The 15,733-nt window shown below is 45.9% G+C and overlaps 1 protein-coding gene across 1 annotated transcript; it reads left to right on the top strand.

The window, feature by feature from the left end:
• The first annotated feature begins 2 nt into the window (after positions 1 to 2).
• EIF2B1 (eukaryotic translation initiation factor 2B subunit alpha) lies at positions 3 to 15,665 on the top strand. Its single transcript, XM_060193230.1, has 9 exons — positions 3 to 158; positions 3,004 to 3,105; positions 4,677 to 4,813; positions 4,905 to 5,021; positions 8,785 to 8,897; positions 9,903 to 9,971; positions 11,367 to 11,442; positions 13,910 to 14,035; positions 14,727 to 15,665. The coding sequence occupies exons 1-9, from the start codon at positions 146 to 148 to the stop codon at positions 14,889 to 14,891; spliced, it is 918 nt and encodes a 305-aa protein (XP_060049213.1). The 5' UTR covers positions 3 to 145; the 3' UTR covers positions 14,892 to 15,665.
• Positions 15,666 to 15,733: the final 68 nt, after the last annotated feature.

Raw genomic sequence — 15,733 nt, 5'->3', positions numbered from 1 at the left:
CCCGCCCCCAAAGCGCCGGAAGTGGAGTGCGGAGCCCTGCGGCGCGCTGTCAGGCTCTGGGGATCCGCGCTGGCGCCGTCTTGTCCCCCATCGGAACAGCATTGTGGGCTCCGGACTCCTAGATCTCTGCGGTCCGGAGAGCAACATGGACGACAAGGGTAAATCGGGCCGGGCTGGGGCTGCTGGACTACTAGCAGAGCCGAGCAGGGGACCGGATCTCACATTCCCAGACCGGGCTCCCAGTCACTTTGCAGGTCTCTTTGCAGGGCTTGGTTCCTCCCCTTTCTGCTAACTCTCTCGCTGCTCCATTATCCACAGGGTGGCCCCAAGAGTAGTCGCCGGCACCCCACTTCCATACGCTTCCCAGAGCCCTCCAAAAAACAGCGAGAAGCGGGCAGGTCTTCGCATTCTGTTTTCCCTCCGATGTGAAGGATGAGCAAGAAATCTCCTTTTAAAAGAAGGGAAAGGCGTTGTTTGCTATGGCTTTCAAAATGTTTCAAAGTCTTCCATGTGAAGTATTGGGGGAGTGGACCTCTCTATGCACATACATGTGAATATGTTAATCGTGTGAATTAACATACACTATCTAGAGAGGTGCAGGAGAGATTGGGATTATGATTGACTCGGATTCTCTCGGGGTTTGGGGTCAAGGAAGGAAGAGAAACTGACCTTTCATTATTTAAGAGTCTAGGTTTTGTGCCATTGTGTGTGGATAGTTTTTAATAAATGGGAATGAGCTTTCACATAGTAAAGTGATGCTATCAGTTTCCATCAGCGTTTTTTATGCTCTTGAAGTCAAACACCCCAAAAGGAAAATTATTTAAAATTTTTGTTGTCAAAGATTTATATGTGTATATTTTTAATAGGAATATTCAGCTCTCATTAAATAAATCTTTTTTCACTATGAGGGTTTACTGGTTTCAGTACAGTTGTTGACACATAAGTACAACTTCTCATCTCCCAAAAACAGATGTCTGCAAGACAATCTCTTCCCTAACCCAGGTCTTTTTCTGTCATCATACATCAGGTTCCCAGCACCCTTCTATCCTTTCCCCTCCTTCCCCAGAGTCCTTTGCATTGCTGCAATACACCAAGTAAATGTTTATTAGCAAGAGAACCAGAGTATCACTGGGGATGGAGGGAGGGTGTCAAGCCCAGGACCTCATGCTTGAGGGTCCAGTGATTTTTTTTTTTTTTTTTTTTTTTTTTTTTAGTTTTAGTGAGAGAGAGGTACAGAGGGAAAGATACAGAGAAAGAGACCAGAATACTGCTCAGCTCTGGCTTATCATGGTGCTGAGGATTGAACCTGAGACCTCAGACCTTCAGCCATGAAAGCCTTTTGCTTAACCACTATGCTGTCTACCTAACCCAAAGATCCAGCAATTTATTTGACTGTGCCATCTTCCAGACTGAAAGTCATCTTTTCTTTTTAATCAGATAAAATAAAATTAGTCTACTTCTACAGATAGATAGCTTACCTGTCGTGCAGACACCTTACCAAACAGAAGACTATGGGTTCAAACCTCAGCACCACAAAGTAAATTGATGAAAAATCGGCTCAGGAGACCACCCAGCGATATGCCACATGAGTCAGACACTAAGTTCATTCCCTAATATCTCTTCAGAAATAGTAATAAAAGAACATTAGTTTTGAGCTCCAGTGATCATTCTAGTGGCAATAAAAAAAAAAAGAACATTAGTTTGCTTCTTTTTTAAATTTTTTTCATTCTTTTTTTAAATAGACAGTTCTGATTTAATTTATTTTTTCCCCTTTTGTTGCCTTTGTTGTTTATCATCGTTGTTGTTGTTACTGCTGTTGTTGTTGGCTAGGACAGAGAAATTGAGAGAGGAGGGGAAGACAGAGGAGGGAGAGGTCTGGGAGGTGGCGCAGCGATAAAAGCTTTGGACTCTCAAGCACAAGGTCCCGAGTTTGGTCCCTGGCAGCACATGTGTCAGAGTGATGTCTGGTTCTTTCTCTCTCTCTTCCTATCTTTCTCATAAACAAATAAAATCTTTTTTAAAAAGATAGACACCTGCAGACCTGCTTCGCCACCTGTGAAGTGACTCCTCTGCAGGTGGGGAGCCGGGGACTTGAACTGGGATCCTTACCTAGCGCTTCGCACCATGTGCTCTTAACCCCGCTCCCAGCTCCCAGTTTGCTTCTTTTTTAAAGATTTATTACACACAGAAGAGAGTTTCACCCGAGACAGATTGAAAAACCAGAGCTTCACTCCAGTACAGGCAGCGCTAGGGAATCAGACTGGGAACCTCAGGCATGTTAAAGCAGTCCTCTGCTAGTTGTGCCATCTCCCTAGCTGCTAATTTGTTGCTGTTGCCCATTCTTCTCTTCTTCTTCCTCCTCATTTTTTATTTTATTTGAATGACAGAGAAAGAAACCAGAGCACTGGTCAGCTCTGATTTATGGTGGAGCTGGGGATTAAACCTTGGACCTTAGGGCCTCAGGCACGGGAGTCTTTCACATAACCATTATGCTTTCTCCCCAGTTTACAGTACTGGTGGTGTTGGTGAGGGGGGTAAATCTAGGACCTTCAAGCCTCAGGCATGAGAGTCTTTTTGTATAACCATTATGCTATCTGCTTCAACCCCTAGCTTGCTTCTTTTTTATTTGCCTTTTTCCCCCTTTGTTGCCCTTGTTGTTTTATTGTTGTTGTAGTTATTATTGTTATTGTTACTGATGTAGTCGTTGGATAGGACAGAGAGAAATGGAGAGAGGAGGGGAAGACAGAGAAGAGGAGAGAAAGATAGACACCTGCAGACCTGCTTCACCGCTTGCGAAGCAACCTCCTGCAGGTGGGGAACCGGGGGTTAGAACCCGGGATCCTTACGCCTGTCCTGGCGCTTTACACCACCAGCGCTTAACCCGCTGCACTACCGCCTGGCCCCCCCTTAGCTTGCTTCTTAAGGTCATCAACCATTGGCAAACTTTCTGGCCTTAGATCCTACTACTAGATTTGATGAATTGCTTTTTTTCTCTTTTCCCAGAGTTAATTGAATACTTTAAGTCTCAAATGAAAAAAGATCCTGACATGGCCTCAGCAGTAGCTGCCATCCGGACGTTGCTGGAGTTCTTAAATAGAGATAAAGGTAAAGTGGGTCACCCTCCAGTTCTCTAGTAATACGGAAGTGTAGACAGTGAGGGTTGTGCATGTGCCTGTGTAAGATGATGCCGCCCAAGCTCAGCACCTTCATATCAGTGCTCCTTTTAACCTCAAGCTAGCACCAAAAGGGTCCTTCATGAATGAAATACACTTTTAGTTAAGTGGGCATTTTATGTTAGGTTAGCCATGAAGCTTAATCTATAGAAAGAGTAAAGCTTTGTAAGTGTTTTGTTTGTTTGTTATTTTGCCACCAGGGTTACTACACAGCAAATCCACTGCTCCCAGCAGCTCCCCTCCCCCCCCTTTTTTTTCTTCTTTATTTGATAAGACAGAGAAATTGAGGGAAGGGGGAGATAGAGAGACACTTATCGTACTTGCTTCACCACTCATGAAGCTTCCCCCTTGCAGGTGGGGAGTGGGGGCTCAAACTCGGGTCCTTACACGTGGTAATGATTGCACTTAACCAAGTGCAGTACCCAGGCCCTGTAACTTTTTTTAAGCTTCTGACTTGTACCAGATTCTGTGCAGATACTTCCGAGTATGTTCCAGAGTAAACACTAGTGTCAGTGTCATTCATTGTGATCACTTTCTAATTCACGTGCCGCAAACATAGTCTTCCTTACTCCGAAGGACTAACCTAGAGGCGTGTGTCTCTAAAACAACCTGTGGGGCCTTCCCACTGTACTTAACAATAACGTCCAAGCACTTTAACCTCACTCACTCACACTGCCTTCCAGCCCTCATTTGCTACTACTGCTGTATTTCCTCCTATGAGCTTCTTCATTGGAATGTGCTCATCTGTGTCGGCCTGTCTTTGTTATAGCCAAGTTCTTTCCAGTCTCCTGCATTGTTAGAGTATGAGTCTAGAACCTTTCTCACAAGGTCCTTATGAAGCTGGATCCTTCCTCAGGTCTCTTTTTTAAAAAATATTTATTATTTATTTATCTATCTATTTATTCATTCCCTTTTGTTGCCCTTGTTGTTTTATTGTTGTAGTTATTATTGTTGTCATCGTTGTTGGATAAGGACAGAGGGAAATGGAGAGAGGAGGGGGAAGACAGAAAGGGGGGGAGAAAGATAGACACCTGCAGACCTGCTTCACCACTTGTGAAGCGACTCCCCTGCAGGTGGGAAGCCAGGGCTTGAACCGGGACCCTTACATTGGTCTTAACCCGCTGGCTACAGCCCGACTCCCCTCAGGTCTCATTTTAAATGCCCCCCCTCCCCTTCTCCAAAAGGCCATTCCTGTTAAGTCTGCCTAGAAGGGTTCCAGCATTCTCATTGCTCTGATTTTCTTCTCCTCCCTACAATCTGTATTAGACTGATTTACTTATTTTCTTGCATGCTTATTTATCATCATTTTCACTACAAAAGAAGTTCCATCTGAGCCGGGACCCTCGCTCTCTCTAGGCACTGATGTATCTCATTTAGACATCTAGATTATTGCCTTGCACTTAGGATCCTCACAGTCCATTTTGGGTAAATCAGTAATGAATTGCAGACCCAGTTAGGGGTTGTGGTGCTAAAATAAACATGTTTCTCATGTCATCACTCCAGGGGAGACAATCCAGGGCCTGCGAGCAAATCTCACCAGTGCCATAAAAACCCTCTGTGGTGTGGACTCCTCGGTGGCCGTGTCCTCCGGCGGGGAGCTCTTCCTGCGCTTCATCAGCCTCACGTCCCTGGAGTACTCTGTAAGCCCCCGGCCCTGCCTCCCTGCAGCTCTCATTACCTCTAGGTTTTCCTTGGTCTTCCTTTTTCCTTGTTTTGCTCTTTTCTTCCTAGGATTACTCCAAATGTAAAAAGATCATGATTGAGCGGGGAGAGCTTTTTCTCAGGAGAATTTCACAGTCGAGAACTAAAATCGCAGATATGTGCCATACTTTCATCAAAGACGGGGCGGTGAGTAAGTTACTCGTCACGTGTGGGCATTGGGAGCAAGGACTTCGCAGTTAGACTCCTGAGGGCAAATCCTGCCTCTGCTACTTACTTGATGTGTAAGCTCACATAATTTACTTCAGTGCTCTGTGCTGCCCTATTCAAATCTATTATAAATAAGGGCAAGAAGGGAGTTGGGCGGTAGCGCAGCAGGTTAAGTGCACGTGGCGCAAAGCGCAAGGACCGGCATGAGGATCCTGGTTCGAGCCCCCCCCCCCCGACTCCCCACCTGCAGGGAAGTCACTTCACAGGTGGTGAAGCAGGTCTGCAGGTGTCTTTCTCTCCCCCTCTCTGTCTCCCCTCCTCTCCAATTCTCTCTGTCCTATCCAACAACAACGACATCAGTAATAACTACAGTAATTAAAAAGAAAAAAAGGGCAACAAAAGGGAATACATAAATAAAAAGGGGAAAAAAAATAAGGGCAAGACTGGCACCTTCCTCACAAGAGAGTGGTGGAGACTAATGAGGCGGCGTCTGTAAGGGCTCTACACCATGATGCCTGGCACATAAGGAACACTCCAGGAATGAAGATATTATTATTACTGGTTATCATCTTAGCAGAGGACAGCACTGGGCCAGCATGTGAGATTCTTGATTTAATAATTAGATGTCAAGGGACAGGCATTAAGCACACCCAGTTGAGCACATACAGTACCATGAGAAAGACCCAGGTTCAAGCCCCGCCTCCCCACCTGCTGGGGGAAGCTTCACTAGCGGTGAAACAGGTCTTCAGGTGCCTACCTTCTTCTCCCTCTATCTCCCTCGCCTCTCTCAATTTCTCTCTGTCCTATCAAATAAAATAGAAAGACAAAGAAAGGAAGAGAGTAAGAAAGAAAGAGCCACTGGTAGCAGTGGACCCGTAGTGGTGGCACTGAGCCCCAGCAATAGTGCTGGTGGTGGATATAAAAATAAACAGATGTATTATCAAAAACATTTTGGGGGAGTGGGAGATAGTTCAGTGGGTAAATTACACTACATGGAAGGCCCTGGGTTAAATCTCCAGGTCACATAGGAGCAGCATGGACAGCACCAAGGGCCACTCCATGGACGATGGAGAGGTGTTTGGCTGTCTCCCTCACTCCTCTCTCTGTCTCTCCCCCTCTTTTCCTGCAGGTGTAGAAAATTGAAAACGGGGGCTCAAAAGGCTGCTTGGCAATATTGCACATACACAAAGATGTGGGTCTACTTCCCATCACCATATTTTTTTTGTTAATTTTTTATTTATTTTATTTATTTATTCCCTTTTGTTGCCCTTGTTGTTTTTTTATTGTTGTAGTTATTATTGTTGTTGTCGTTGTTGGATAGGACAGAGAGAAATGGAGAGAGGAGGGGAAGACAGAGAGGAGGAGAGAAAGATAGACACCTGCAGACCTGCTTCACCGCCTGTGAAGGGACCTGCCTGCAGGTGGGGAGCCGGGGTTCGAACCGGGATCCTTATGCCGGTCCTTGTGCTTTGCGCCACCTGCGCTTAACCCGCTGCGCTACAGCCCGACTCCCCACCATATTTTTAAAAAAGAATGGGGAGGTGCAGAAAGATGGCTTACCTGTCAGGGTGCCCAGCTTGCCAAGTACTCACCCCAGCTTCAGCCCTGGCACCACATAGGTGTGCCCTGACTCCAGGGGAAGCTCTGGTGCTGTGGTGTCTCTTCCTCTCTCTGACTTTTGTCTGTCTCTGTCTGAAAGTCGACCCAGAGTGACACTTTTTAAATTATTGGCATATACTAAATGAATCTGAATTAAATTAACACGAGCAGCTCTTGTCACTGGTTAACACTGACGCTGCCCTATAGAAGTCAACACTGTGTTTGTTTTGTTTTGAACTTTATTTCAAACACTTTTAGATACAAAGACGCCAAGTGTTTATAGGGTACATGAGGAAAGACAGGTGCTTCCAGTTGAGTCTGACCCAGCAAAGGGGCAGGAAAGCATTTACAGTGCCTCTCCGACCAGCCTCCCTCCTCTTGCCCATTAAGCTTCCACTGAGCATACATTTATATACTTGCATTTTGACTCTGAAATCTTGTCCTCCGTGTTATTACCCTCCTCCTTTGAAGTGTGTTATTAAATAAATGACAGCCGTGAGAACTTACACTAAAGCCAGTTGCCAAGGAAGCCATTTCAGGGCAAGTGGAGACAAAGTCATGGCTGCCTCTGGCCATGACCTCCTGCTCCCGCTCCTGCTTGCAGGCTGGGTGAGCTGTCCATACCCAGGAGGATGTTAGAGCTGCAAGGCCGCTGATGTCCCTTTATGCTTCGCTGCTGGCTCCACCTCACCGGGAGCCCCACTGCATTTAATGTATGTTGCCTGCAGGGGGCCTGCAGGCCCAGCTGTGCAGATTGTCTCAGAAATGGGGAGACCAGTCCACAGGAGTCTAAGGCAGTCTGCAGCTCTAAAAGCATCCTCCCTCCCTCCCTTCCCTCCTCCCTCCCTCCCTCCCCTCTTCCCTCCCTCCCTTCCCTCCCTCCTCCCTTCCCTCCCTCCTCCCTCCCTCCCTTCCTCCCCTCCTCCCTTCCCTCCCTCCTCCCTCCCTCCCTTCCTCCCCTCCTCCCTCCCTCCCTCCCCTCCTCCCTCCCTCCCCTCCTCCCTCCCTCCCCTCCTCCCTCCCTCCCTTCCTTCCCTCCTCCCTCCCTCCCTCCTTTCCCTTCTTCCCTTCCTCCTTCCCTCCCTCCCTTCCTCCTTTCCTTTCTTTCCTACTTACCTCTCTCTCTTCCTTTCATTCTTTCTCTTTATTATTAATACATGTATTCTTTTAGGGCTTAGTGCCTCCATGATTCTACTACTCTCGTGGGCTTTTTTTTTTTCCTTTTTTTCTTCCGGTGGAGGGGGGGGGCGATCGGTGGCACACCCAGTTAAGTGCACATAGTACTAAGCACAAGAACCCGCACAAGGATACAGGTTCAAGCCCCCGGATCCCCACCTGCAGGAGGGACACTTCAAAAGTGGTGAAACATATCTGCAAGTGTCTATCTTTCTCTCTCCCCCTCTCTATCTTCCCCTTCTCTCTCAATTTCTCTGTCCTATCCAGTAAAAATGGAAAAAATGGGCGCCAGGAGCAATGAATTCATAGTGCCAGCGTCAAGCCCCTGTGACAACCCTGGAGGCAAAATAAGGAAAAGAAACAGTGGAGAGGGGCCAGCAGTGGTGCATACAGCTGAGCACAGATGCTACCATGTGCAGGGATCTGGGTTCAAGCCCCCACTCCCCACCTGCAGGGGAAAGCTTCACAAGTGATGAGGCAGTGCTGCAGGTCTCCCTCTCATCCTCTCTCTCTCCTCTCTCAATTTTTCTCCATCCTGTCACTAAAAATAACAAGTAAATAAATATTTGGAAATAGGAGAGACACGTCAGCATCACTCTGCTGCTCATGTAGCTCCCCTTTACCTGACCCTCCTCGGCAGTGCTGAGGGACTGGAACCCAGGCCCTTGGGCCTGGTAAAGTGTGTGCGCCACTGAGTAAACATCTTCTGGACCCCTCCAGATACTTTTGTATCTGTAACTGTATAGTGATTTCTACACCTGATATGAGGAGACCCAGAATTCATTCCTCTGGCAGGAATGTTTTTCAACCTGTAAACAGCTTCAAACCTGCTATACCATCAAGGATGTCCTTTGTTATTGAGAGAAAGCAGAGAAGCATCAGGGTTCCAGAAACACGCTCAAGAGGCTTGCAAGTCTGGGTGGGCCCTGGGAAGCTGCCTGTTTGACAGGCGTGTCTCGGTCCACAGAGAATTCTGACTCATGCCAACTCCAGAGTGGTCCTGAGAGTCTTGCAATCAGCTGTGACAGCCAAGAAGCGTTTCAGTGTGTACATTACAGAATCACAGCCTGATTTATCTGGGTGAGTATCTGTTTGGTTATGTACCTAGCAGGCAGTTACTTTACTTATTATTTTTCAAAGTTTATTTCATATGAGATACAGCTTCCCTAGAGAGAGAAGCCAGGACACCACTCTGGTACATGTAGCACCAAAGATCAAGCAAGGAAACTTGGGTATGCAAATCCTGTATTCTACCAGCTGAGCTATTTTCCCTGCCCATATCTCCCCCGTCCCCTTTTTTTCCTTCTACTCCAGGGATATCGCTGAGGCTTGCTGCCAGCACTGCAAATCCCCTACTCCTGGCAGCTTTTTTTTTTTTTTTTTTTGCCTCCAGGATTATTGCTGGGCCTCAGTGGCTGCACTATGAATCCACTGCTCCTGGAGGCTATTTTCCCCTTTTGTTGCACTTGTTATTATTATTGTTGTTGTTGGATAGGACAGAGAGAAATGGAGAGAGGAGGGGAAGACAGAGAGGGGGAGAGAAAGACACCTGCAGACCTGCTTCACCGCCTGTGAAGCAACCCCCCCTACAGGTGGGGATCCGGGGGCTCAAACCGGGATCCTCACGCTGGTCCTTGTGCTTTGCACATACGTGCAGTTAACCCACTGCACTACCACCCAGCCCCCCCTTTTAATATTTATTTTTTCCCTTTTGTTGCCCTTGTTTTTATTGTTGTTACTGATGTGGTTGTTGTTGGATAGGACAGAGAGAAATGGAGAGAGGAGGGGAAGACAGAGAGGGGGAGAGAAAGACACCTGCAGACTTGCTTCACTGCTTGTGAAGCGACTCCCCTGCAGGTGGGGAGCTGGGGGCTCAAACTGGGATCCTTACACGGGTTCTTGTGTTTTGCGCCACCAGCGCTTAACCCGCTGCGCTACCGCCCGACTCCCTTTTTTTTTTTTTTTTTTAAACCAGAGTATTGCTCAGCTCTGGCTAATAGTGATGCTGGAGATTGACTGAATTCAAATAGCTCATCATACCCCATTATAGCACTTTCTTTCACGTTCTCCAAATGTCACTTTCAGTAAGAAAATGGCCAAAGCCCTCTGCAGCCTCAACGTCCCTGTCACTGTGGTCCTGGATGCAGCCGTCGGGTAAGCACCTGCTTAGCGCATCACCAAGTCCCTCACCCGCTCCAGGGCCAGCTTGGAGCAGGGTTCCCAGATGAAAGGTTTAAGTCCCGTTTATAAAACTGCACTGGGCAGCATCTTGCCTCTTAATTGATGACAACACTCGACCAGCAAGCTCAGTAGAAGGTCTCAGTAGTGGAAGTTTTGTATGGTAGGAGGTTGCTTACATAAGACTTTGGTGTATTTTCAGAGCAAGGTACAAAGACTCTGTAATGAGGGCTCCCTATTCAGCTGAAGATGGGAGGTTGTCCCAATCACAAGGCTTTGTCTCACCCATGCAGTTCCTCCCCTAAACCCAAGATCACATGTTCCTTGGACTATCAATGTGTCTGACAAGAGAAAACAGAAGTAATATCCTAGAAAGAAAATATGTAAGCTAGGTGAATAAAGAAGTTAGGAAAGTGTTCGAGAGTAAGCATTTTGAAGATTTCTAGTTGTTTTATTATTATCACTATTATTATTTATTACCATTATTGTTATTATCACTATGACAGCATTGAAGAATAAGCCCAGGGCCTCACACATACAAGATACTACTCTTGAGCAGCCTTCACAGCCAATTTTAGAGAGCGAGAGAGGAGAGGTTTCACAGCACCGCCCCATCACCCAGAGAGCTACCCCAGTGCTGTTCACTCTGCATCCATGTGGTCATGGAGATTGAACCCAGGGCTTCTTATGTGCTGTTGGGGGAGCTATCTCATGTCCCCTCTAACTGCTCATTTTAAAAGGTAAAAATCACCTTCACCCTGTTGGGAAGATTCTTAAATTGCATAACAACTTTTCTAAACTTGAGATCACATCAAGTTTCTAAATTTTTGGTTTGCATTAAAAGAGAACAGGCATCTCCGAGGTCCCAGGTTCAGTCCCCTGTACCACCATATGCCATAACTGAGCAGTGCTCTGGTAAATTAATTAAACCAAAAAAACAAAACACAAAACTTAAAATAGAAAGTAGACAGAACCCAGGTTCGATCCCCAGCTCTGCCATATGCCAGAATTGAGTGACACTCTTCTCTCTCATATAAATAAATCTTAAAAATTAATGCCACCTTAAAAAGGGAGGCAATAGAATGCACCCCACAGTTTGAGTGAACAGCAGGCCATGAAATACTTGCTTCAGTTACGTGTGTGTTTGTGCGCGCGCTTACACGCTAGGAGTGAGTTATGATCAAAACGGGTTTAAAGCCCTGGAGACAGAACCAGAACAATGCCAAGGGTTGGGTACCTCATGTGTTAAGTGTTCTGAAGAAAGATATGAGAGAAACTAAAGGTGAAAGATGGAATGTTTATCTTTGCAGGTGATGATGCTACTGAAAATTGCCAAGAAAAGAACAATAAGTGGTTTTTAATTTTTCTCAGGTATATCATGGAGAAAGTGGATCTTGTCATAGTTGGTGCAGAAGGAGTTGTTGAAAACGGAGGAATTATTAACAAGGTAAAAGCATCTGTCCACACCTCCTTGCACAAGGCATGGAGATATAATGCTGAGCTGGGACACCAGGCAGTTATTAGGTAGCAGGGCTCTTTCTTCCATTCCTGCTTCAGGATTTCACTGTCATACCCCTGCTCCATTGTGGGGCCACTCACATTTCATCTACTTTAGAGACTGATTTGTGTAAGTCATATGTTTTTCTCAAAACATGTTTTAAGAGGATCATTGTTATTTTTTGCTTATGCAGTACCAGAGATCAAACCTGCGGTCTCACCTCTTGCATGTGCAAGTCCAGTCACCTCTGCGACTGTTATTCTTCTCACTGAGCATATCAGACATCAATATCATGTTGTGTTTTTTTTTTAACTGATCTGTTGTTATTTATTATTGGACAGAGACAGAAATTGAAAAGAGAGGGGGAGATAGAGGGAAAGAGGCAGAGACACCTGCAGCCCTGCTTCACCACTTGTGAAGCTATATATAAAATGTTACTTTTTAAAATTATTATTCTGGATACAGACAAAGAAATTGAGGGGGTTGGGGGAGGTAGAGGGAGTGAGAGAACCTGCAGCACTGCTTCACCACTTGTGAAGCTTCACTCCTGCAGGTGGGACATTGTCCCAGTTGATAACGTGCACTAAGCCAGGTGAGGCCCACAGGAGGGGACCAAGGACCTGAACCTAAGTCCTTGTGCATTGTAGTATGTGCACTTTACCAGGACGGCCACAGCCCAGCCCCCAATTGTCTTCAGGTATACAGTTCAGTGGCATTGTGCTGTGTAACCATCATCAATCACTGCTTTCAAAACTTTTCACCCTAAACACCAACTTTCACCTTCAAGCAGATCTTTCCTTCTTTCCTCACCCCACCCCTGGTCACCTCTAATATGACGTTGCCTACCCTAGATGTCAGTACTAGCTCATGTAAACAGATTCATAAAAGTAATGCCGTGAACACTGGTGTACCATTATCTGTTGGTGTTTCTATTTTTAATTTTTGTTTGTTTTAGAGATTTTTCTTTCTCTTATGAGAAGTCAGAGCGCGCTCCAGTGCATGCAATGCGTGGATGGAACTGGGAGCCCCAGGCATAAAGTCATCCACTTTACTAGTCGCGCTATTTCCCTGGCCATTGTTTTCCATTCTTTAGGTTATATACCAAGGAGAATTGTGGGATCATATAATCCTGTGTTTATATATTATAGTGACTACATAGAACAGTCTTTAAAATAGAAGGAGCTTCCCATCTGTTTTTTTCTGTGTTTAATTATTATTGAGTACAGAGAACTTGAGAAGGGATGAGGAGGTAAGAGAGGGAGAGACAGAGACACCTGCAGCCCTGACTTACCGATTGAAGCCTTCCCCTGCAGGTGGGGAATAGGGGCTTGAACCTGGGTCCTTGTGCACTGCAGTGTGTGCACTTAACCAGGTGCACCACCCCTGGCCCCCCGACCATCTGTTTTCTGATGCAACTGCATCATCTTATAGTCTACCATAACAAAATTTTCATTCTTCACCACACTTGTCATTTCATCTGTCATCATAGTAGGTGTTACCCCACTATGTCCCCCCCCCAGAGTTATCGCTGGAGCTAGGTACCACTGCACTACGAATCCACTGCTCCCAGGGGCCATCTTTTTTTTTTTTCTATTGTTGTTGGATAGGACAGAGAGAAATTGAGAGAGAGGAAAATAAAGAGGGAGAAGGAAAGATAGACACCTGCAGACTTGCTTGAAGTGACACCCACAGAACTCCCACCCCCGCTGGTGGGGAGCTGGGGGCTGGAATGGATCCTTGCACAGGTCATTGTGCTTTGTACTGTGTACATTTACCCCTGTGCACTACCGCCCAGCACCCTTCACTGTTTTGTTGTTGTTTTTTTTTAATTTATTCATGAGAAGAAAGATAGGAGAGAAAGAACCAGCCATCACTCTGGTACATGTGCTACTGGGGATCGAACTCAGGACCTTATACTTGAGTCTAGTGCCTTAGCCACTGCACCACCTCCCGGACCACCCTCACTGTGGTTTTAACTTGAACTTAACCTAATGCCTCAGATCTTGATTATCTTTTCATGTGACACTGTTTTAAAGGCCCTATCAAACTCCAAAGCTAGAATAACATATGTTATGTTTGCTCACATGCTGTTTGTTTCCACTTATGATATGCTATAAAATTTGACCCATTCTGGGAGTCGGGCAGTAGCGCAGCAGGTTAAGCGCAGGTGGTACAAAGCACAAGGACTGGCATAAGGATCCCGGTTCAAGCCCCCTGGCTCCCCACCTGCAGGGGAGTCGCTTCACAGACGGTGAAGCAGGTCTGCAGGTGTCTATCTTTCTCTCCCCTCTGTCTTCCCCTCCTCTCCATTTCTCTCCTGTCCAACAATGACATCAATAACAAGAAAACAACAAGGGCAACAAAAGGGAATAAATAAAATAAACAAAAATTGATCATTCTTCTCTTTATTTTCCAGATTGGAACCAACCAGATGGCTGTGTGTGCCAAAGCACAGAACAAGCCTTTTTATGTGGTTGCAGAAAGCTTCAAGTTTGTACGGCTCTTCCCACTAAACCAGCAGGATGTCCCAGATGAGTTTAAGGTAAGAGTTTCACATACTTAAAGACATATTTCAGTCTAAACTGAAACCCCCAAAAATGACAGTACTAAGATTATTCCACTAAGTTATTCATATCCCATTGCTATTTTTTCCAACTCTTGAAATACTAAGATGGTGGTAGGATTTAGACTCCTAAAGCCTACTTTGTTCCCACACTTCAGCTCTTCACTTAAGTAGCAGTTGATACAGACTGACAGGAGGCAAGGAAAGATGATAGTTGACTGCCCAAAGCATTCTGAGGTCAAACTGCCTGGACTTCAAGCTCCTGTATCTACCACTAACTAACAATGTGACCTGGGGGCAGTCCATTCATTTTACTTAGTAAGAACTTCAGCTACCTGACCCCAAAGTGGATCACAGTATTTAGTAGGATTATGACGATTTTATAAAGTCACCCAGGAGAAGAAACTAGCAGAGCACCTAGCTCAGTCAGCTCTACAGATATTGTCATGAGATCTAAAAGAGCTTATTCAGGGCACTGATGGCTGAGGTCCTTCACTGTGTCCAAGCAGTATGCCGCTGTCACCTGGTTCATCCTAGCAGCTGTCCCCTGTGCAGGGGTGCTACACTGCTGGCCTCTGGTTTTCAGAGAGTAGTGTACAAACTGCTCAGGCTTCAGCACTGCAGAGCTCTAAATCCAGGCAGCAGATAAACATGTCTCCTCTCTCCACAGTATAAAGCCGATACTTTGAAGTCTGCACAGACTGGACAAGACCTCAGAGAAGAGCACCCTTGGGTCGACTACACCCCCCCTTCCTTAATAACACTGCTGTTTACAGACCTGGGTGTGCTGACACCCTCAGCCGTGAGTGATGAGCTCATCAAGCTCTATCTATAACCAGGGAATTCTTTCCCACCAGCGTCTACAGCTGAAGCTGGGGCAGGATGAGTAGCCTCTTGACCCCTTGGTGAGCCGGGCCAAAACAGGTTTGTTTGTTTGTTTTTAAAATCAAGATTTGTGGGCAAAGGACTTTCAAGTCATAAAAGAGTATTTTATTTGTATCATCCCCAACTAAAATCTGTTTGTGATTCTCTTACAACATAGCCTACATTGTGCTTAGGGTTTCCAGAAACTGGTTTCCAGTTTCCAGAAGTTCAAGATTAGTAACTACTTACCTAAGAGAAGATGAGATCATTGGCTACTTAACTGATGATAGAAGACACACCCAAGTCCCCTCCTTTTACCTTCGCCTGCACTCCAGACTGATTTGCCACAAGCATCAGTAGAGATGCAAGCCTGGGAAAGCCAATGTTCCTAACTGCAGCCAGGCGCCCCTTCAATAACCAACAGCTGACAGGACACGTTACATATGGTGCCTTATAAAAAAGGCAGGAACACTTGCTGAATTCACATCGGGCTTCCAGTGGTGAACACAAACCAGGGATCAAGCCGTGGGAACTACCGAGAGAACCGAAAGAAAGCAGGGAGGATCTGACAGGAGTGTCCTGTGTGGTTCTCCATTGATGAAGATGCCTTCCAGGATTTCTGTAAATTTAAATTCTGTCTCCGTGAAAGATGTGAATTTCCTTTAAACATGTTTGGGTTCCGAACAGCTTTTTAAAAATTGGAAACAAATTAAGCATCTTTTCAAATAAATTATATGAAAGATTTTGGAATGGTGTTACATCAGTACTCTCTACTGAGCGTGGGTCACTTCAGAAAAGAAGCAGTGCAGCCAC

The sequence above is a fragment of the Erinaceus europaeus genome, chromosome 6 (assembly GCF_950295315.1).
Source record: "Erinaceus europaeus chromosome 6, mEriEur2.1, whole genome shotgun sequence".
Taxonomy (NCBI): domain Eukaryota; kingdom Metazoa; phylum Chordata; class Mammalia; order Eulipotyphla; family Erinaceidae; genus Erinaceus; species Erinaceus europaeus.
The sequence above is the reverse complement of the archived record's forward strand: the minus strand, read 5'-3'. Positions and strand labels throughout refer to the sequence as shown.

Bases quoted from the DNA above. Each gene is read 5' to 3' on its own strand.
- EIF2B1 (XM_060193230.1), top strand. The intron at 4,814-4,904 runs GTAAGCCCCCGG...TTTTCTTCCTAG, and splicing joins TCACGTCCCTGGAGTACTCT to GATTACTCCAAATGTAAAAA. The intron at 14,036-14,726 runs GTAAGAGTTTCA...CTCTCTCCACAG, and splicing joins ATGTCCCAGATGAGTTTAAG to TATAAAGCCGATACTTTGAA.